At 40.6% G+C, this 20,934-nt stretch overlaps 1 protein-coding gene across 1 annotated transcript; it reads right to left on the reverse strand.

Annotated features, from left to right (window-relative positions):
• Positions 1-3,734: 3,734 nt before the first annotated feature.
• LOC122748089 (probable E3 ubiquitin-protein ligase TRIML1) lies at positions 3,735-8,201 on the reverse strand. The gene is made up of 6 exons (XM_043993810.1): positions 7,788-8,201; positions 7,073-7,150; positions 6,233-6,451; positions 5,541-5,563; positions 5,326-5,423; positions 3,735-4,285 (listed from the first exon to the last, which is right to left on the reverse strand). The coding sequence occupies exons 1-6, from the start codon at positions 8,199-8,201 to the stop codon at positions 3,735-3,737; spliced, it is 1,383 nt and encodes a 460-aa protein (XP_043849745.1).
• Between the last annotated feature and the right edge of the window lie 12,733 nt (positions 8,202-20,934).

Here is a 20,934-nt window from a genome sequence, read left to right on the forward strand (position 1 = left end):
CAAAAACCTTTATTGCATTCTTATGAGAATGGTTTACTGTGGGTGACCCAATCAGTGAGTAGCAGTGCTGAAAGCATTTAATCCTACCCCTTGATTGTGATCAGTCCCTCCCCTAAGCCATTAGAGGTTGCTAGGCATGCCGTGCACCCTACCCCTTCATGTGACCCATGACTGAAGATGGGGTGGATATTTTTAGAAAGGGGAGAAGTTAATAAGTTTATTAAGCAAGCACAGTAGAGATTAGGGTTAACTTTTTACCTGCTTTCTCTAGGACACCAGCGAGAGCCAGCTCAAACTGGTTTCTATCTCTAGCCCCGAAAAGCTGACTTCTTTCTTGAGTTGACATAATTCATTAGATAATATTGCCCTGATGTTCCCTATCATGGGCATACTTCCTTTGACAAGATTCCCCTCATGTATCAAGCTATTCTGAGAAAATTCCACTATGTATCAAACCATCACTGTTTCTCGCAGAATAAAACCCAGAACTGAAATATTTTAGTAAGAAATTTAAGTCATCTGTCAGAGGCAGAAAGCCAAAAAAAAAAAAAAAAGTAGTGCCCTCTTCTCTGAGTTTCTATGAATTACACACAAGATTCAAAGGAACAAGGAAACTAGTACAGAGTGTGTCATTTAAAATACTGGGAGGCCTAGCCTTTTTCTGCCTGCTTTTTGAGGAACCAGGCTGGGGTTTGAGATATTGCTACTTACAAATTTATAAGGCGATTGCACCAATTTTGGTAGCAAGCATGTCTGAAGAACATTCCCACCAATAATGCACCCAGCATGGAGTCCCAGGAAGCAGGGCTGGGGAGAGCCAGCCCCCGGGTGGCAAGAGTACATTGCTCTAAGCAGAGTTCAGAAGCCCTCCATTACCTAGAGGGAGAATGTGTGGCAAGAGAGAAGCCTCTTGCAGTCCAGACCCATTCCTCCTTCCCTCAGGGCAGCTCTTACACAACTCAAAGCTAATTGGCTAGAATCATTCAATTCCATTGGTTGATGGGACCTTAGGGTGGTCCATATTAAAATGAGCTGTAAGTGCTGAGCTCTGGGTCCGGTAAAAGACCACCCTCTGAGGGCAAAGGCTTTCAGATGGGTGTGGTTTCTGTTGTCTCTGAATTAATCAGATCTCTAATGCACCTTTGGGGATGGCTCTGAGAAACCAGCCTGAGTGGAGGTAGAGTTCCCCTAAAACCCATCATTGCAAATTTTCTCAGAAGAGGCAATTTCCAGATATGACCTATCATCAGCCTTTGGGACCCCTGGAAGGTTTTTCAGGATCAGGATAACCTGGAGTTGTGAGTTAAGCATTAAACCAAACTAATTTCTAAGTAACATTTGGTTTCTGTGCCACCCAGGGATAGGTTCAGACAATTCTATAGTTTTCACCTCACTTAGAATTCTTCATATATACAAGGTGTCCTGTCCTTGGGTACTTTCTTCCTGTGTTCCTTAGTTCTTGGGCTTGACACCAGCCATTCAGAGTTGTGAAGCCTTTTTCCTCTCAACACTCCCCTGGAGTTGGGAGGAATGCTTTGAGGAAGATATAACTAGGATGCCTATGACACTGGATTACAGAGCATAGGAAGGGGGAATTATATATAAATATATTTTTATAATATGGTAGGAAAGGAGGGGCTAAAGTAGGATGAACAACACGGAAAGGCAAACAGAATTTATAACTTGATCCTAGAGATAAGGGCAGCTATGTGGTGATGTATAGAGTGCTGTGCTTGGAGTCAGGAAGACATCTTCCTGGGTTCAAATCTGAACTCGGACATTAGTTGTGTGACCCTGAGCAAGCCATTTAAACTTAACCCTGCTTGTAAGAGGAGCTGGAGAAGGAAATGCAAAATACTCCAGGATCTTTGCCAAGAAAACCCTAAATGGGATCATGAAGGGTCAGACAAGACTGAAATGACTAAACAAGAGATAGAGATATAGAGGACTATATTGAATAGATGGATGAGATTATCAGACCTGTGCTTTAGGAAGATCAGTCTAATAGTTGAGAAATGAGACAAGGAAGTGAGATAAAGAGGGGGAAAGGGAAGGAGGGAGAGGGAGAGAAAGATTTTCAGCAAGTTGAGTTTAAGATGTCTACTAGATGGCTGAATATATGAGATGAATGCAGAAGCAAGTTTACCTCAGCTGATAATTAAGTTTCTGAGAGCTGAAAGGTTACAAGTTTAAAATAGACCACTATCATATGGTAGCTTCCTTGTGAGTGGAAGAAGCTATGACTAGGCAGAATATGCCTGATCCTTTAAGGGAAAAGAGGGAGAATATTTTCATGGGATGGGTCAAATCTTCAATGTCATTCCTCTGGGGGAAGATACTTTGGCATATTTAGATATTTTAAAAATTAAAAAAATATGCATCAATAATAATGTACAACATAAGGCACTGAGGAGCAAGCAACATAGAAATCAAGACAAGAGGCAAAAACAATACAGAAGGAACTATCATGGAGATAGGCTGGGTGGTGAAGGAAGGAAGGCAGTAATGGTGAGATGAGAAGGGGGAAAGAAATAGATAATCACATAACCATGGATTAGAGTTGGGAGCACTAGGCAGCATGGACTTGGAGATTGAAGAATACTTGAAGAGCAGGAATTTTGACTTTGAATAAAAATGTTTATCACTAATAAATAAAAATTCAAAAAGGAAAAAGATGAGTGGGAAAGTGTGAATGGTAGGATATCTGAGAAAGAATTCTGATCTGAATTTTTAGGCATATCTAAGAAGTGGCACATACAGCAAGAATTTGTAAAGTGACAAATCTAAGCTTGATGTCAGGAAAAATGAGCTGGTCAGAGGAGATGGGGAACAGTTCCTATCGGGTATGGGAGAAGGGTAGGATTCAAAAATGAGACCTGATGATTCCTGAAAGGATTTTCTTTTTGAATTGGGGGTAGGCTATAAAAAAACTCTTCTAAATCAAGATTCAAAGATTGAGATATTGTGGTTTTCAGGATCAGGATAACCTGGAGTTGTGAGTTAAGCATTAAACCAAACTAATTTCTAAGTAACATTTGGTTTCTGTGCCACCCAGGGATAGGTTCAGACAATTCTATAGTTTTCACCTCACTTGGAATTCTTCATATATGGTGCCACCAAGCATCTTAAGTTAATAGATCCATTTAAAGAGCACACCCCAAAATGAAGATATTCACCCAAATGATTAAATGCTAGTTGATCATAACCATCTCAAATGTTGATCCTTCATGCAAGTTTTTCCTAACTGCTTGCCAGAAATTAACTCCCACCACTTGCAAACAACACACAAAATGTTGTACCTCTTTGCATCATTATCAAAATCTACCCAGTCCTCTAGGGCAAAGGGGGTGAAAAAAAAATGGGAGAAATGACAGGGTTCTTCCATAGTCTGAAAGCTATTATTAAACTTCAGTACCAATCAGCATCTTAAATACCTAATCCAGGAGAGTGAGTTAAATGAAATTAAGTTTGATTTGTTGCAATAATAATAAATCAACATACTGTACACATTGGGAGAAACAGAAAATAAGCCACTTGAGAATGATGTCCTTAAGGATTGTTGTAGGCAGTCTTAAACTTGCCAGCAATTTGGCTCCTGCTAAAGGCTGATCTTCAGCAGAGGTTGAACATGTCTGTCTCTGCCAACAACCCAATTATTTTTACAGTTTACAGTGACATAAGCAGAGAGCCTGGCTTTGCCTGGAGTTCCTTCACAAAAGGATGCTTAGAGACAACTATTCTGTCTCCTCCACTGTTGTACAGATGGTCATGGAACCAATCTTTGTTCCAGGCATAGGAGGACAAGGAGAGAAGAGAGGCCTGATGGGCTCTGTGACTGGCACAGTGTATATTCCATAGATGAGGGAGGCTTCAACAGCATTATAGAACAGAAGGGCTCTACGAGAAAAATCCAGATATATGCCAATTACAGACACAGGGTCTTTCATTTGCTGTCGAACTAATCCTGGTTGAGTGATCAGGTAGAAATCACTTCCCTTCTTCTCACAACAAAGTATGTATGGACGCATAACTAAGTTTTGGGTTCTCTTGGTCTTCCTGAGGGACTTGGTAGCTATCCCCAGTGCCCACTGAGGTTGCTCACTCACATCCACTTCCCAGTAGCATTTGCCATAAGAAAATGCCTGCTGACCAAAGACAAAATAATAAGGAAACTTTTCAGACCGGTTAGACTGATCTGGACAGTTGTCTATATGTCTTATACTTTTCAAATCCTCAGATACAATGGCATAGTCACTGGCTGTTGTAGGATCCATGGTGACATTCACTGCAGAGAGAATAAAGGGGAAAATTGAATATCCTGAGGCATGCAAACCTTCCTTCTGGCCAACACCTTCTGTTGCCAGGAGTAGTTGAATGCAGAGACCAAGAGCAACCCAGTTTGTACCTCCCCTTAACTCTATACAGGCCCGAATGATTCCCCCCCCAACACACACACACACACACACACACACACACACACACACACTTTGCCAAAAGGTTGTCTACCATCTCCCAGTCTGCCTCCCTTTTACATAAATTGCCCTCTCTTTTAAGGGTAGCACTGATGCAATTGGAAATGGCCTGTTGTACTATCCTACTCTGGATCAGGCTAATGGAATGAGCCTCTCGAGTCTCAATTCTCTTCTTTCCTTTCTTAAGGTGGTCTGGACAGTCACCAGTTTCTGGGTTCGTCTGGGCAACTTGTTTTGTTTTGTTTTAGGCGGGGCAGTGAGGGTTAAGTAACTTGCCCAGGGTCACACAGCTAGTAAGTGTCAAGTGTCTGAGGTCGGATTTGAACTCAGGTCCTCCTGAATCCAGGGGTGGTGCTTTATCTACTGTGCCACCTAGCTGCCCCGAAGGGCAACTTGGTTTTTGAAAACTGACAGAATCAGAGATTCTCATAGAATTCCAGAATCTGCTGGCTAACCAGCATATCCATGACAATGTTTGTAAGTCATTATCTCTAAGATTAGGGAAATGATCTATATAGTCAGCATGAATTTACAATGTGAAATGCAGATCCATTTTTAGGAATTGTTGCCCTTGGAATATGTATAATTTGGGACCTGGGAAAAGTATGGTTGTTTGGATTGATAAATGACCTAATGTGACATGTAGATGGGTAAAAGAGCTGATTCTCTCTTACCTCTCTCCACCAACCAGGAGAGTAGATCCCCCAACCCACAATGCTGGTAGCCTTTGGCCATGGACTAATTGCTAAGAACTAGCTTCTACTCCTGTGAAGGAGGTTGAGGGTAAGGCGTCTACATTTAGCCACATAGAAAAATTGCATGGTAGATCCTCTGTCAAAGGGCAGTTTCTTACCTGCATAGTGCTTTAGCAACTCTTTCATCCCAGTGATAGGATATTTTCTTAACTCTGAGGTGAAAGACTTGGGCCTTTCACAAAGCAGAGACTCACTCCTATGCAAAAGGAAGGCTCAGTTGAATAACTGCCATGCAAGCCACACATTCCCAGATGCCACACCCCATGACAATTCCCAAACTAGACAAACAGCTAGATTGCAAATGGAAACTTACATTTGTAACAGCTCTTTGCTTTCCTGTGGGGAAACAAATAAAGGTTGGTTTAGTTCATCAAGAAATAATAAAGTGATCATCATGATGAGAATTGAGATTTACATAGCACTTACTATTGTAAGTACTTTACAATAATTCTTTTATTTGATCCTCCCAACAACCCAGAGAGGTAGGTATTATCTCCATTATACAGATAGGGAAACTGAACTAAACAGAGACTAGTCAACTTGTCCAGGATCACAGATCTAGTTAAGTGTCTAAGGCTAAATTTGAACTCAGATTTTCTTGACTCCAAATCCAGTACTTTTATCCACTGTGACACCTAGCTCCCCTAGAAACTGTTCTGCCACTTTCAACTACCCAGACACCATCACCACCTTTAATGGTAAAAGATTTCAAATAGGGCAGCTAGGTAGTGCAGTGGATAAAGCACTGGCCTTGGATTCAGGAGCACCCAAGTTCAAATCTAGCCTCAGACACTTGACACTTACTAGCTGTGTGACCCTGGGCAAGTCACTAAACCCTCATTGCCCAGCCCGGCCCCCCCCCCCCAAAAAAAAAGATTTCAAATAATCTTGGACTTTGAAATCTTAGAAGTTAAAAGCCTCAAAAAGAGATAGATCCCCCAGCACTCTGCTCATTGTATATATCCCAGTATACCTGGCTCTAGAGAGCTATCCCCCAATTCTCACCTCAAGGAGGTCCAAATCAGGTATGAATCTTGTTGCCTCTATCTCTCCTATAGTATCTTCCATGTTTTTCACGTGCTGATTATAGTAGTTGTCCCTTAGCTGGGATTCAATCTTTTCATCACATTTTATTTTTCTCATGTAGTCACTCTCTTCCTCAAACAGTAATTGGTGCATTTTTTCATATTCTTCTCTAATCAACTTTTTCCACTTAACTCGTCTCTATAAGGAAAGGGCCTTAATAAGTGACACTCAAAAAAGTTGATATAATCCCTGTCATTAATCACATTTCTAATTCCCTGCTTATATTTTCCTTGTTGCTACAAGGACAGGTAACTGTCCTAGGTGTCTTTTCAGTATTCCCCCCCCATAGAAACAATCCCCCCCCCCTTCACTGAAACAACCAAGACTTCTGGCATCTCTAACCTTCCATTCTAAATTAAAGGATTTGACCCATTGTACTACTACCCATATCAGTTGCTGTTGCATTCTATTCTGTCACCATGCTATACACCAACTTTCCTCTACCCCCCAACTCCCCAGGAAACTCCATTGAGCCCATTCTACTATGACTTTAAATTTCCTTACTCCCTTCAGACATATGTGTAAATATAAAATACACACATGATTTAAATTTATAATTCATTCTCAACCAACTGTTTTGCCTATGTAGTTTGTCTATCCATGAAGAAACAGAAAAGTATACTCTATTGAGCCTGCCAACTTGCTCTGGAAAGGAGTTCCTTAAATAACCAAGGTGAAATGACTGACATTGAGTGATTATGGCTTCTTAGTTTCCACGGCAGGCTAGCAATTAGGAGACAAGAACCAGACACTACTTACTTCCTTTTTTGAAGTTTTAAGTGCCTTAAATTCCTTGATCTTCTTTCTCAAAAGAGGCATTGTCTTCTGGAGTTTTTTCTGCAGTAGACAAAAGATGAAATCAAGGGATATCTTAATGTTTGCTAAGAAAATGCCCTGCAGGCCCATAACTATTTGTTGTGGAGCTCTTATTAAAGGATTATTTCCTATGGTTTTGGAAAACAGATTAAAATTCAAACTGTGAAACTCAAGGAGTTAACACCAAAGGGGGAAAAAAAGAATGAGAGAAATAGAAGGGACCTGAGGGGTTAATTGCTATGAGAACTCCAAGCCCAACCCTGGGTTTCCTTTAAATGTGTGTCTATTTTCTTTACCGTGACTTTTAGCCACAAGCTTTCCCTTCAGAAAACTTTGGTACTCTCATTCAACATTCCTTAGAAGGGGGCAAAGAGCTATGTAAGAAGAAAAAGGGAAGGTTGCCCAGGACAGCTTTTCATTTTGTAGAAACAAAGCCCAACTTCTATTTAGACTCATCAAATAAAGTACAGTTAAGCCTCTGAGGACTCAAACTTCAAGACTTCTAGTCCAGGGATCTTTGCTCTGTTCATTATTCATGCTGCCCTTCACCGTGATTAGGTGACCCTCGGAGGCTCAAGGACATGGGTCAAGGAGGGATCCAGGTAGTTTAGTGCAAGGGAGCTTGTCTCAAGTCCTTCCCCTACCCCATGTTACTCACCCTGCAATCCTGAGCAGCCTCTTCAATGGGGGAAAAGGTGTGGGCTGCATGCTCCTGACCTTTAGTACAGGGTATACAAATGGAGGTCTGGTCCTCCTTACAGAAGAGCTTAGGGACTTGCTGGTGCTTCTGACAGTGACTTTGTCCCACAAGGTTCTGCAAGTTCTGAGGGCTGAGCTTCTTACAGATAGCAGACAGCTTTGAGAGGTGCACATTGAAGACAGGGATGTTCTGGGAGACTTTCCTGCATTCAGGGCAAGTGAAATTTGTGTCCCAATCTTCCTTGCTTCTGGTCAGGCAACACTGGCAAAAGCTGTGTCCACAGTTGAGGGTGACAGGCTTTGAGAAGAAGGTCAGACAGATGCTGCAGGTGGTTTCCTGCTGGAGACTTTGTACCAGTGTGACAGCATCCATGTTTCTGTGAGAAGAAAATCAGCACCATGGCCGATTAGAAAATTGCCCTGAGAGTTTACCCTGCTTGGAGTCAGTATCCATGGTTTTTTCACTCTTCAGAAGGTATAGGTATATGCCTGAGCTACATTCCTTCCTATTTGAACCACTGTTACAAAGTATGTGCTAGGTGGTTCTAGTCTAGGCCAAAATGCAAAGCATGGTATGAGGAAGTTACATTCTCCTCCACCTACCTCCAACTTCTTCTATTCTAACTCAGGACCCAAACAAATAGGACCCAAGATACTCCCCCTCCTTTGTTTGATGATGAGACCTGGCCCTAGGCATCTTGAGTGCTAAGAGGAATCCTTTTGTCATGGGGAAATTGGTGGTGTGGGGGTCCTTAGGTATTCCTCTTTAAAGAATTACAACCTCTCACACCCAAATCCAATTAGAATAATCTTTTATTTAAGTGCTAGAGAAAGGAAACCTTGAGGGGTCGATAGTCCTCTATCTCCAACAGGAGAAAGGCAACAACTTTCATAAATGGCAGATAAGGTGATCACCAATGGAAAAGTTCCCTTTGGGGGTGGGAAAAGCTTGAGTGAAGGCTTGAATGAGAGAACTTACGGAGTTCTCTATCCCCTTTATTGCCACTCAGGAGGAAGTGCTTAACTAAGAATAGTTGAGGATGTGCTATTAAGCCCTCCCTAAAGACCCAACAATTCCCCTTTCCCTTCCCCCCTCCCACCGAGCAATCTTGTTCTCGTTTTTTTCATTTTTTCAGGTACTTGGGAGTGATAGACCCTGGAACAATTTAATCAATTCTCTCTGCAATGTTCTCCTTGTCATTTGCATTGTCTTCCAGGATCTCTGTCCACACCTTTTACCTGTCCCTTCCCAATTCTACTTTGGCACCCATTCAAAAAGGGGCAAAATGTGTGTTCTTAACCTGCCTTCCCTAACTCGTTTCTTCCTCAGTAGATTTTCCACTTACCTCTTCCCAAAACCTCTCACCCCTTTTAAAGATGGTGGTAGCCCTGCCCTACTACTCTTTCTGGAAAAAAGGTATGAATTTGCCTCTTCAGTCTGGACTGGACTTGCCTTATATTTTGCCTCTGAAGAGAGTTCACAGCTTTGAAGTGGCAGCAGAAGTTAGGACCCTGGTCTTGGGTCCACTGGAATCACTTTAGACAAGGCTCACCTTCCAAAACCAGTCAAAGGCCTAGGTACATGTAGATTAGATTCATATCTATACAGATTCTCCATACTATATGATACTATCTGGGTGTGTGTGTGTTTGGGGGAGGGGGGGTTGTTAGGCATCTCAGGTTCAAAGGTTAAGTGGCTTTATATCAAAAGCAAAAGTCCATAAAGGAACCTTGGGAATCTCTGGAGCGGAGAGTTTGGGAGATCTGCAAAATAATCAGAGGGTGGAAGTGAAAAAGTCTGGTCAGATCCAGGCAATTCATTAGCCTGGGGGAAAGAGACCTGGGCAGCTTTAGTTAAATTCTTAAATCAACTGTTTGTGAAGGTGGAGTGGGGGTAAAAACCCGGTAGTTCTTCTCCTCTGAAGGAATGGAATTGTTTTTGGAGATGAAGAAGTGGTCAATACCAGAAATCTGCTTGTGCCTACTGTAGGGCTAGCTCAGGTGTGAATATTCTGCTTTGGTCTATACCCAGAATGGCCTGGCTTTTAAAACTACTCAAATGATGGGGCATCTAGGTGGCGCAGTGGATAGAGCACCAGCCCTAGAGTCAGGAGTACCTCAGTTCAAATCCGGTCTCAGACACTTAACACTTACTAGCTGTGTGACCCTGGGCAAGTCACTTAATCCCAATTGCCTCACCAAAAAAAAAAAAAAAAAGAAAGAAAGAAAAAGAAAAAAAACTATTCAAATGTCAACAGTCTGGGATCTCTCTTTGAGGAGGTGCCTTGCTTGCTATCTTCTCCCATTGGACAATAATAGATTCTATGATATCAGGGACTGGTTTTTTGCCCTTTTATATTCCTAGCACTAAGTAGTCACTAAACAAGCCAGATAACATAACATAAGCAAAACCACAGGCACTCCTTGCCGTCAAAGAACTTAAATGCTAATAGGGAATGGCAAATGTCCACTCCAAAGCCTTCTCTTTGTCTTTAGGAACTTGTTTTACTTTTTTAAAAAGTTCTAAACGTAGTTCCAAATCTACCCAGAATCCTCAGTTATGGAAAATCCAAGACTGAACCCAACTTAGGTTCACCTTCTCTAACCCCTGACTTCTTTGTGCTTAAGGCAAAAATTAGGGTACTGGAAACACCTGGATAACGAAATAGCAGATTGTATTACAACCTCTACTGATAGATAGGTGGACTTCTGGAAAGGAGTTGGGGGCTGGGGCCGGGGGGTGGGGAGCAGGAAGGTGGCAGCAGATGAGGGAAAAAACAGACCTTTTCTTGAGGGTTTTCTTTATCCTGGATCCCCTGGATTTCGAGCCAAGGACTCTTTAAGGTGCCTTCTTCTAAAGATCTCAAAAGCCTTTCACGACTGCAGGTTTGTAGCAGCACATAGAATTCAGAAACTCAGAATGTCTTCTGGCCAAATTCCCAAGGTAGCTTCTCCATTTTATACCAAGTGCAAAGAGTGTGACCTAGTCTCTCACAATGGCTCTGATTGGTTCAAAGAGGTAGACCAATTTGGTTTCAATCACATCTGATTGATACAATCAAAATAAAAACAAGACAGCAGTAACAACTCTAAATGGTTGGTTTCTTTCCTAGCTAGCTACAAAAAGACAATAGTCTCTGCCCTCAGGGAACTTACTTTGAACTAGTGGAAGTTATTGTAAATTGAGGTGGAAAAGTGAAAAAGGCACTTTTCATTTCTGACTGAGTTGTTTGGTTTCTTTCCCTAGGTGCTACGTACTAGGTACTAGGGCAGCAGTAAATTTTAGTTCCTGAGAATGGGGGTCAGATCTATGGGCCTCAGACACTTAATTCTAGCTCTATGACACTGGGCTAGTTACTTAACTTCTGTCAGCCTCAGTTTCCTCATCTGTAAAATGGGGATAATAATAATAATAATAATAATAATAATAATAATAATAATAATAATAATAATAATAATAATAATAATAGCACCTACCACCTGGGGTTGCTGTGAAGATCAAAGGAAATACTATTTACAAAGGTTTTGTTATAGGAATTTTTAATTTCCTGTTTTTAAAAGTTAGGAACTCTTGGTCATTCCTCCTGTAAATATTAGTTAACAAAAAGTCTGTATTCTAGTGCTATTAAGGTCACATGACCAAAAACCTGTGACATGGGATGTGAAAATAGACTTAGAGTCTTAAATATTCCTTAGATAACAAGCCAGAGGAAGAATCTTTGGCTCTTTGATGAAATGTAAATCTTCCTCCTCAGCAAGCCTATTTGTGAACTTTCTAAATGTAGTTTAATTGGTAACCTGACTTAGTTTACCTATAGAGTTTATTTGAAGAAGTTTGTTTCATTAGGGGATTTATGAGATTATGATTCTGTTTGTTTTTTTTCATCTTTCATTTCTGATAGAAATGGTGTGTCTGCCTCAGTTGGCAGGATACATTATTCAAGTCCTGGGGCCTTCTTCCCCACCCCCCACCCCCCATCTCCACCATTCCTTCCTTTTTCCTGCTGAGTTAACAGTTAACCAGTAGAGCATGCTTCTCTCAGATAAGAGCAAACTATGTAATTTACGCCCTAAAAGCTTATTCCCATTCCCCAAAATTTCCCTTCCTTTTCCCTTCTGAGTCAAAAGAGGTTTTCTAAAGTTAGAGAACAAAGGATTGTAAAATCTCAGGGTCCCGGCCGTCCCATGAGGTGGGGGCAGCGGTGGCACCACATCTGGGGGAGGTGGTTTACATGTTTAGAAGTGTCTGTGAAGAATGTAAACCCAGATCGGTGAGGGAACCTTGCATTAGATCTAGGATAAAAAGGAGAACTTCACTGGAACAAAGGGCAGTACCCAAAAGAGGGTACTTGCCCATCCTTGCAAGGTCAAGAATAAATGGCCTTCCTGCTTTGCACCAGACTGGGGATCCTGTCCCAGTTTATCTGTTTCTTACAATTTCATTTAAAGAAGCATGGGTGTATCCTTAAAAAAATAGAGAAAATTGGACTTGGAAGAAAAGAAACAAATGATTTTCTACCGTAACACCAAATAACCATTACTTGCAGGAGAGAGAATTAAAGTAGATGGGTCTCCTGAATAGCCCTTACCATACCCAGAGTGGGCTAGATAGGAAGAAGTAACCTTCACTATCTCACAGTTGTTCATTTGTGTCTTAAGAGAGTCTTACGTGCACTTATGTGTCTGTCAAGCACCATACCTTGTGTGTCCAGGCAGAAAGATGTTGCTTGTAGTTGATCAGATTTTGACTGCAGACTGATGTCTTTCTCTTAATGTATAAATTAACCCTTCCAATACTACAGGGTTAATCACTGCAAGACCACAAGAAGGGTGAATATAATGTATTCTTTTTTCATTTCCAAAATGGATACAGGGGGCTAGAATCAAAATGAAGGACACCATGTGTCCTGAAACTCCTCTCTTTCCTAGTGACAGTTTCTGCTATAGGGATAAGCCCCTGTCTTCCCGCCTGGCAGTTTCTGCTATGGGGGAGGGGAGCAATCTGATGGCATTTAATCCCTAAGGGTTTAGCATAGTTGAGATCTGTTATATACTACCACTTTTGGAATCTCTTGCACTGGAATAATTTAAAATCAGGAATTATTTGTAATGTGTAAAAGTCGCAAAGTAAAAGATTGTTTAACGTCTCTAACCATTGAACCATACTGTCCTAAAACCAGCTTTTGACTTTGATTTAATTATTTAATTCCTGTGAAAAATGCCACTCCCAGTTAGCATTAAGCCTTAAGTGCCTCTGCTTGTGAAGGTTAGTGCAAAAGGAAGGGGAAAAAAGCCTTGCACATTTTAAACTCCAAATTGTTCTGTGTAAAGTATAGAGCAAAAGCACATGCAACTAAACTAAGAACACCTGATTGGCAATTAATTTGTTTTGTTTATAGTTATTAATTTGGTTACTGTTAAAAAGGGAAAGGATGGATTAGGAAGCTATTGGTCTGCTGACCACCATGTTCTCAAGTACTAAATTATACTGTTAACTAAGCTATTTGGAGTTATGTAGGTATGTTTAAAAAGGGAAACAGTCTTTTTCTCTCTCTTTCTCTCCTTCCTTTCCTCCCTGATGCTGACTGCAGAAGTATCAGGGGGGTGGGTGAGAGAGAATAAATCCAGAGAATTTCATGATTGGTAAAAACAAGTAGAAAGTTCTGCCCTGTTTATAGTGACAGTGAAAACAGGAAACTTTTGAGGGAAAAAAAAGTGTACTGTCACTTTAAGTGCTTACTTGCAATCCAGGAAGAACCAAAAAGCAATTGAGTTTGATTGGAAGATCAACTTGGATATATACAGTCTTGCAAACTAAAGTACTGGTCAATTTTAAAGTAACTTTTAATTTGGTGTGTATGTGTGTTAGGATTAGAAACACCTGTAATTTGTATGAAACTCCTACATGTTTTTGTTATAGACTATGTAAATTGTTTTGTTTCCTCTCTAAGACAAAGAGGAAAGCACTGGAAGAATTTTGGAAATAAGAGGAAAGACTTCCCTTAATTTGTAAATTTACCAGAAAAGAGCTTGTGAAATCCCTAAACAAGGTATGGCCTTACTGAGAATTTATAAGATTGTTTATTATATAGAAGTAATTTCGAATGCTTGATCTTACACCAGGATGAGTTTAAACTTAAGAAGGAAAAAAAAAAACAAGTGAAAGATATTATGTGAAACCTCTTAGATGTGTGTCCTGGCAAACATTTTTTGTGCTCATTACAATTCCATGAGAGGGGCAACTAGGTGGCACAGTGGATAAAGCACCTGCCCTGGATTCAGGAGGACCTGAGTTCAAAAGTGATCTCAGACACTTGACACTAGCTGTGTGACTCTGGGCAAGTCACTTAACCCCCATTGCCCTGCAAAAATAAAAATAAAATAAAATAAAACAACTCGATGAGAATAGAGATTTGCTCTTTAAGTTAAAATATGGTAGGATTGTAATTGATACTGTTCTGAGTTTTGAATTCAGGTATAGTTGTCTGGATCATTAAATCAGTAATTGACCACTGGAGAGAATGCCACAAAGAGGGAATGTGCTGCTTCCAAGTGGAGGTGTCTGGGAAAAAGCCGAAAGGATGATACTGGTCTTATCTAAGGTAGGATCTTTCTAACTCAGCTTCCCCACTGTGTTCCTGCTGAACAGGAAATGTTTCCCACTTGGCTATTCCTGAATCTATCTGGCTACTGGTTGTCACTTGTGACTCATACTTGAAATCAAACAGGGCTAAGGATGCTTTATTTTGGCTGTTATAATCATGTCCCTGCTTTTACTTTTATATCAGATTTCTATAATCAGAGCAAGTAGTCAGTAGATTTGAATACAATGCAGGTAAGATTTTACTGTTTTCAGTCTAAACGTATGGTCACTTGATATGCCAAACATATCAAGGTACATTAATACTCAAGGTTGCCATCTGCCTGCTAATGTTTACATATTATTATAAGGCTAAATTAACTGGGTATCTTCCTTTTTGGTTTAGAAGAAACTTAAATTCCTCCCCATTGCAAACACATTTTGAGAGGGGGAGGGGGGAGTGGTAACTAGGAGGATTTATTTAGGTTAAAGATAGTTATGCATTTCATTTTTTCCATTTGGAAAGAAAGAGGACTATTGACCTCAAAGAATTCTCCTTCAAAGGGTGGAAAGGCGATTCTGGGCCTACTTGAGACCATAAACCTGTCCAGTCAGGTCTCCGTTATGCACTGCTAAGAGTACCAAGTCATCAGCTCTTCATAGCACAAAGGAATCACAGGGCAAAGCTTGCTGCTAAATCAGCTGCCAGGTCCATTCACCCATCCACCTTAGCCCTGGCTCCCTTGCACCCTACTGTGCCCCAAAGCATCTTCCCTTCCTAGGCCAAGGAGGAGACTAAACAGGCTAGAATTCAAGGTTTTGTTCTTGAGGATACCGGATGATGTCATTCTCTTGCCATCATAAACTGCATAATTGATCCTCTTAGGTGAAGACTATCCAAAGTTAATTGGCAATTTTGCTATTTCTATAGCTAGTCTTTGTTTTCAGCTAGAACAGTACAAACAAGAATGAGAAGGATTTTCGACAGACCTTATGAGAACAGCACATTATACAGGTATCTTCCTTCTGTTGTTCCCTGCACAGGTGGGTCAATTCTACTGAGAAATAACAGGTGGGAAAGCTTTTCCTGGCCCTTGTCTACTCTGACTTTAGGGAATTTTTTTCTTTCAACTCAAAGAGCTTATATTTAATACTTCTGAATTTGGGTCATGTGGAAATCAGTATGTTTGACTTTTGCTTCTTATTCACCTTCTACATCCAATCAGTTCTACAACCCTCTCAATTCTGCATTACTTCAAGGATTTGTGAATTCATTTAAGTGATCAAACCCATAGAATAGATCAAAGCTCCTTCAAGTTCAGAATATAGTTTTAACAGTCTCTATGAACAATTTTTTTTCTTTATTATCATCACCTAATTGCCAAGTTCATTGTGCTAAGCTTCTCAGTATTGAACTAGGCTAGGCTTTGAACACACACACACACACACACACACACACACACACATATAAGCATGTAAGCATCATTTGCCAGTCACCAGGGTTCTCAACCTATGTATCATCCTCCATTCCTCACTATCTTTCATTTACCATATCTAATCTGTTTCCAATGCGTGTCAATTTTACCTTTGTAACATCTCTCCAAATATGCACTCTTCTCTCTTCTGACACAGCCAGCCCTCTGGTAGAACTCCACATCCCTTCATGCCTGAATATGCATTACCCTGCTGATTGATCTCCCTGACACAAGTTTCTCCCCACTCCAGTCCATCCACCACTCAGTTTCCAAAGTATTTTTCCTAAAGTGTAAACTTAATTATGTCACTCCCATACTCAATAAACTCCACTGTCTCCCTCTAGGATCAAATATAAAATCCTCTGTTAGATGTTCAAAGCCCTTCATAACTTGTCCTTCCCCCACCTTTCCTCTCTTCTTACTCCTTATATCCATGTCTCACCCTAAGACAGTCTGTAACTCATGGGACACTGGTCTCCTTGCTGTTCCTTGAACAAGACACTCTATTTCCTTTCCCTGGGCATTTTTGCTCACTGTCCAACAGACCTAGAATTCTCTCTCCTGACATCTGTCTCCTAGTTTCTTTCAAGTACCAGCTATAGGAAGCCTTCTCCTACCCTTCTTAATTTTAGTGCTTTCCCTCCTCTTGATCCTCTCCAATTTATCCTGTATATAACTTGTTTGTGAGGTAATTCTTTGCATATTGTCTCACTCAGTAGATTGTGGGCTATTTGAGAGTAGGAGCAGTCTTTTTACTTTTTTTGTATCCTCAGATTTTTAGCACATTTCCTGGCACATAGTAGATGGTTAATAAAAGTTTACTGATTGATTTGTGGAGTATTTTATATCATGGTTACTTTTTCATGTGTTCCATATCCATATTTTTCTATAAGGTGTAGGAAGTCATCAGAAGGGTCTAATTAGTTTTTTACTCATCTGTTGCCTGCTTCCTCACATCCGTGTCAAGATAATGAAATGTGATAGATGAAAATTAGCAGATACTCAGAGGCCCACCTGGAGACTGATTTAAACTGATTGAATTGGATAAGGCAACTGACTGCTGACTGGATTACTGCTTTACTTCTAGTTAACTAGATTGTAAACACATTTGGCTGGTACTTAAGGGTACTTAAGAAAGTAATTGTTCTCAGAAGCTAAAAACTTTGAACTTCACACCGAGACCACCTTCGGGTCCAGTGAACAAATGAATTTGAATGACACTAGCCAATCAGCTTGAAGAACCTCCCATTTGTGGGAGGGGAACAGGAAGGAGGAAGCAGATACTGGCGAGAGAGCTCTTGCTCTTTTGGTGCAAGACATTGGCATGGTGGCAGAGAACTTCAGGAGTGGGAGGTTTAAGAAGGTTAGGGTCACCAGGTTATTGGAAATCTGTTCTCAATCTTTCTCTTTCTTTTACTAACTTTCAATAAACCCTTAAAAAAAAAACCGGGGGAACAGATTAGAACCCATATTTAGAATTTTAAATTATACACATCATAGGTCCTTAAAATAAAGCTGCTAAATTTAATTGAGAAATATCTGATTGTGTGATTCCCTGAAGTTTTGACCAGTATTGGACTATGAAGGAAAACTCTGGGTTTTGTTCCTAGAGCAGGGTGTGGTATATAGGATAGTTGGTATTAAGAAGATTTATCTTCATAGTAGAATCAGGTAGTTATACCTTTTTTGATCTAGAAGGGGCAAGAGAGGCTGAATATGCTGGCCTGCCCATTTTGAAAAGAGGAAAAGAGGCCTCAAAAATTGTTATTTTTTCAAGGTCATACAACTAGTTAGTTAATTTATGTAAGGGCTTGGACCTTTGCTGCTTCTGTTCCTTTTAGAGGAAAAGAAAAGATCAGAATACACTAAGTCTCCTCCCATTGGGAACATGTCTTCTCATTCTGTAGAAAAGGCCCAGCCTGGCCTCAGCTTCTCTCTTCTGGAGGCTCTTTGCCTGGAAAAGCCTCAGTCTTCATTGACCCATCTATTTTACCCATAATAAATAACCAAATTAATGGAATGAATATTTTATCTGAGAACTCAATTTTGTCACACCCAAATTATTTGGAGCTCAGGTATTGGGGAGTAGAGCCTTCCCTGAGTCTTCATTGGTCATTGTTCTTTGGGGCAGTATCAGAAGTATTTGCCTTATAGAGCATATTGCTCTTTTTATTGCCTTTTAAAATCTACTTATTTATTTTTGGTGAGGCAATTGGGGTTAAATGACTTGCCTAGGGTCACACAGCTAGTAAGTGTCAAGTGTCTGAGGTTGGACTTGAACTCAGGTCCCCCTGAATCCAGGGCCAGTGCTCTGTGTCACCTAACTGCCCCCTGCCTTTTATAACATAAATCCAGATTCCCTGGAAGCAGCCTACTCTTGGTGATGCTTCAGAATAGTTACCATTCCAGAATATTTGTCCTGAAAATGAGACACCCCCCTCCCTTCTCTTCTGTGCCTTTCATAGCTAGGTCCAGTGTTTTCTTTTTCCTATCTTAGATCTTCCTGATGTCGGACCCTCTGTAATGTATTCCAAGAACTTCCTTGGAGAAAAGATAAATGAAAAAGGATGTAGCAATAAAGTTGGAACTGTTGAAATCCCCAAATCTTTCTCGAGTTCTTAATTATAGTCAGTCATCACCAAATAGCAAATGTTTTTTTTTTTTTAACTAATGAGCCTCAAACTGGTCACTGTGAAGAATAACAAATGGATAATGAATTAGCCTCAAGGTTCTGTGAGAAAATCATTGACTTTGGAGTTTGAAGTACTGTGCTCTATTATTGAAACATTATCTAAACTTGCTGAGTTATTTAAAATCCCTGGAAAATAGTACTGAGTAAGAGCTGTGGAGAGTAATGGAGATTCAAGATGGCTAGCATTTCTGGCCACCTTTTCTTCTTTCTGCTATCCATAACCTCACATAACCCTAATAATAGAAGTTTGGGTCTGTCCAAGTGATTCACTGAGAAAAGCTGTATGTACTCTGTAGATCCAGTTCTACCAATTAAAACTTCCCTGCACCTCTCTCTACCTTCTTTGCACAGGTAGAGAATTTTGAACATGAAACACTGCAGATGTTGTCAGACTTGTTTGATGTATTGGTTAAGTTTACTGAATTTTTTTCTCTTTCTAAAAAGTTATTTGTAATTAGGGATCAAGTGCTGGTGAGGGGTGAGGAAGGGACATTTTGGAAAATGAAGGTAATAAAAGAAACAAAAGCTATCAATAAAATTTTTTTAAGTATAGTAATTTTTTTTAAAAGACGATATCCTTATATGTGGCATAGACACGTTTTCAGACATATATGTTGGTCTTGATTTCTGAATAAGGAAAGTGAGACAAAGAGAAGATAATAGGATTTGCATTGATGTGTCAAGATTCAGAGACCTGTAGGTAATCTTACCTGAGGCTGACTTGGGAATGTGCAGGAAAGGACATAACAATTTCTTTCCTTATGGGACAGGAGGGGTAAGGATGGATTGGTTTTTGATATGCATCAATGGAGGGAAGGCCTAGGTGGACAGATTACAGATGCATTGGAGGACTGAAATACCACTTTCTCTCAAAATGAAATTAGGTACAGTGTTTGCTAGAGGCAGGGGCTGGATAAAATATGTGAGATTCCCTTTTAGCTTTGGTGTATGAGGAAAGCATGGTGGTGCAGTGTTTAGAACACAGGACTTGGAGTCAGGAAGACCTGAGTTCAAATTTGGCCTCATATACTTAACAAGCAAGTGTGACCCTGTGCAAGTCATTTAACCTTGTTTGCCTCAGTTTCCTCATCTGTAAAATGAGCTGGAGAAGGAAATGGAAAACTGCTCCAGTATCTTTGCCAAGAAAACTCCAAATGGGGTCATGGAGATCTGGACTCAACTGAACAACAATAGCCTGAGGAAAGCAACTGGGCAAATCACTTGAGACTGAAAATCCATATAGTGAGCTACAGTTTACTCTTTTCAGTTATTAAATTTAATTATTGAGATTTTCTTGGGAATGAGGGAGTGAGTTGATTTTGGGTCACCTTTTTTTCCCCCAGTTGAGAATGGGGAGCTATAGGAAAAGTCGGACAAGGTTTGATTTGCCTTTGGAAATATTTTATTATTTCTTCTCAAGGTGTCAATCAGCACATAGTGGAAAAAATTCTGTGCTCTGGAGCCTGAATACCTACGTGAATATAGTCCATTAACTTTATTTTCTCATTTCCTTATGAGTCTTACAAGGTACACGAAAGAACTTTAAGCTTGTACTGTTCTTTTTCTTTTTTTTTGGTGGTTGTTATTTAATACGATTAATATTTAATATCATATATCAATATTATATCATATTGTATTATATGTCATATAATAATTAATAATAACAATCACAGACTAGGACACATGGAATTTAGGGTGTCTGGGGGCCATCCTGGTGGAGATGTTCCAGAGACTACTGGAGAGTGGATCTGCAGTTCAGAAGAGAGATCAGGTCCTGAGATAGATGGGTGGGTGAGGTGGTAGCTGAAACTGGTAGCGGCCTCTCAGGAGCTGGCTCCAGGACGGTGTGCACAGGGGCTGGGTGTAGTAGTTTTCCAGCCAGACTCCGCCGGCCGCCAGCACGTCCAGGTGTGAGGTGAAGAAACTGGAGCCGTGGTAGCCCACGTCTTTCCAGCCCAGGTTGTCTGCCAGCACGAAGACGATGTTGGGCTGCCCTGTGGCCCGGGCGCAGGAGCCCGGCAGCGGCGGCGGCGGCGGCAGCAGCAGGAGGAGCAACAGCTGGCAGAGGAAAAGGAAGGAGAGGAGCGGCCTCTGGCCGACCTTTGGCGCGCTGGCTGCGCTGCCGGGCTCCATCCTTCGCGGCCCAGGCCTCTTGGGGCTGTGGCTCGTACTGTTCTTTTTCAATGAAGAACTGTGATTTTATTTGTCTGAGAAAAAAAAATTGATCTACACTCAACTGATGGGAAAACTTGTCTATAATTTATAGTTGTTAAAATTTGTTTTTACATATATTTTGGAAAATAAAATTCTATTTAAACAGTAAAAAAAATTATAGTTGTATATAATTTATATAATTATT

The sequence above is a fragment of the Dromiciops gliroides genome, chromosome 3 (assembly GCF_019393635.1).
Source record: "Dromiciops gliroides isolate mDroGli1 chromosome 3, mDroGli1.pri, whole genome shotgun sequence".
Classification (NCBI taxonomy): Eukaryota; Metazoa; Chordata; class Mammalia; order Microbiotheria; family Microbiotheriidae; genus Dromiciops; species Dromiciops gliroides.

What these genes read in the sequence shown, in the direction of transcription:
- LOC122748089 (XM_043993810.1), bottom strand. Translation starts at nt 8,201, where the DNA reads ATGGATGCTGTCACACTGGTACAAAGTCTCCAGCAGGAAACCACCTGC. An exon ending in AGGCTGCTCAGGATTGCAGG is followed by an intron (nt 7,151 to 7,787) that starts GTGAGTAACATG and finishes TGTCTACTGCAG; the next exon opens with AAAAAACTCCAGAAGACAAT. An exon ending in AGCAAAGAGCTGTTACAAAT is followed by an intron (nt 5,424 to 5,540) that starts GTAAGTTTCCAT and finishes CCTTTTGCATAG; the next exon opens with GAGTGAGTCTCTGCTTTGTG.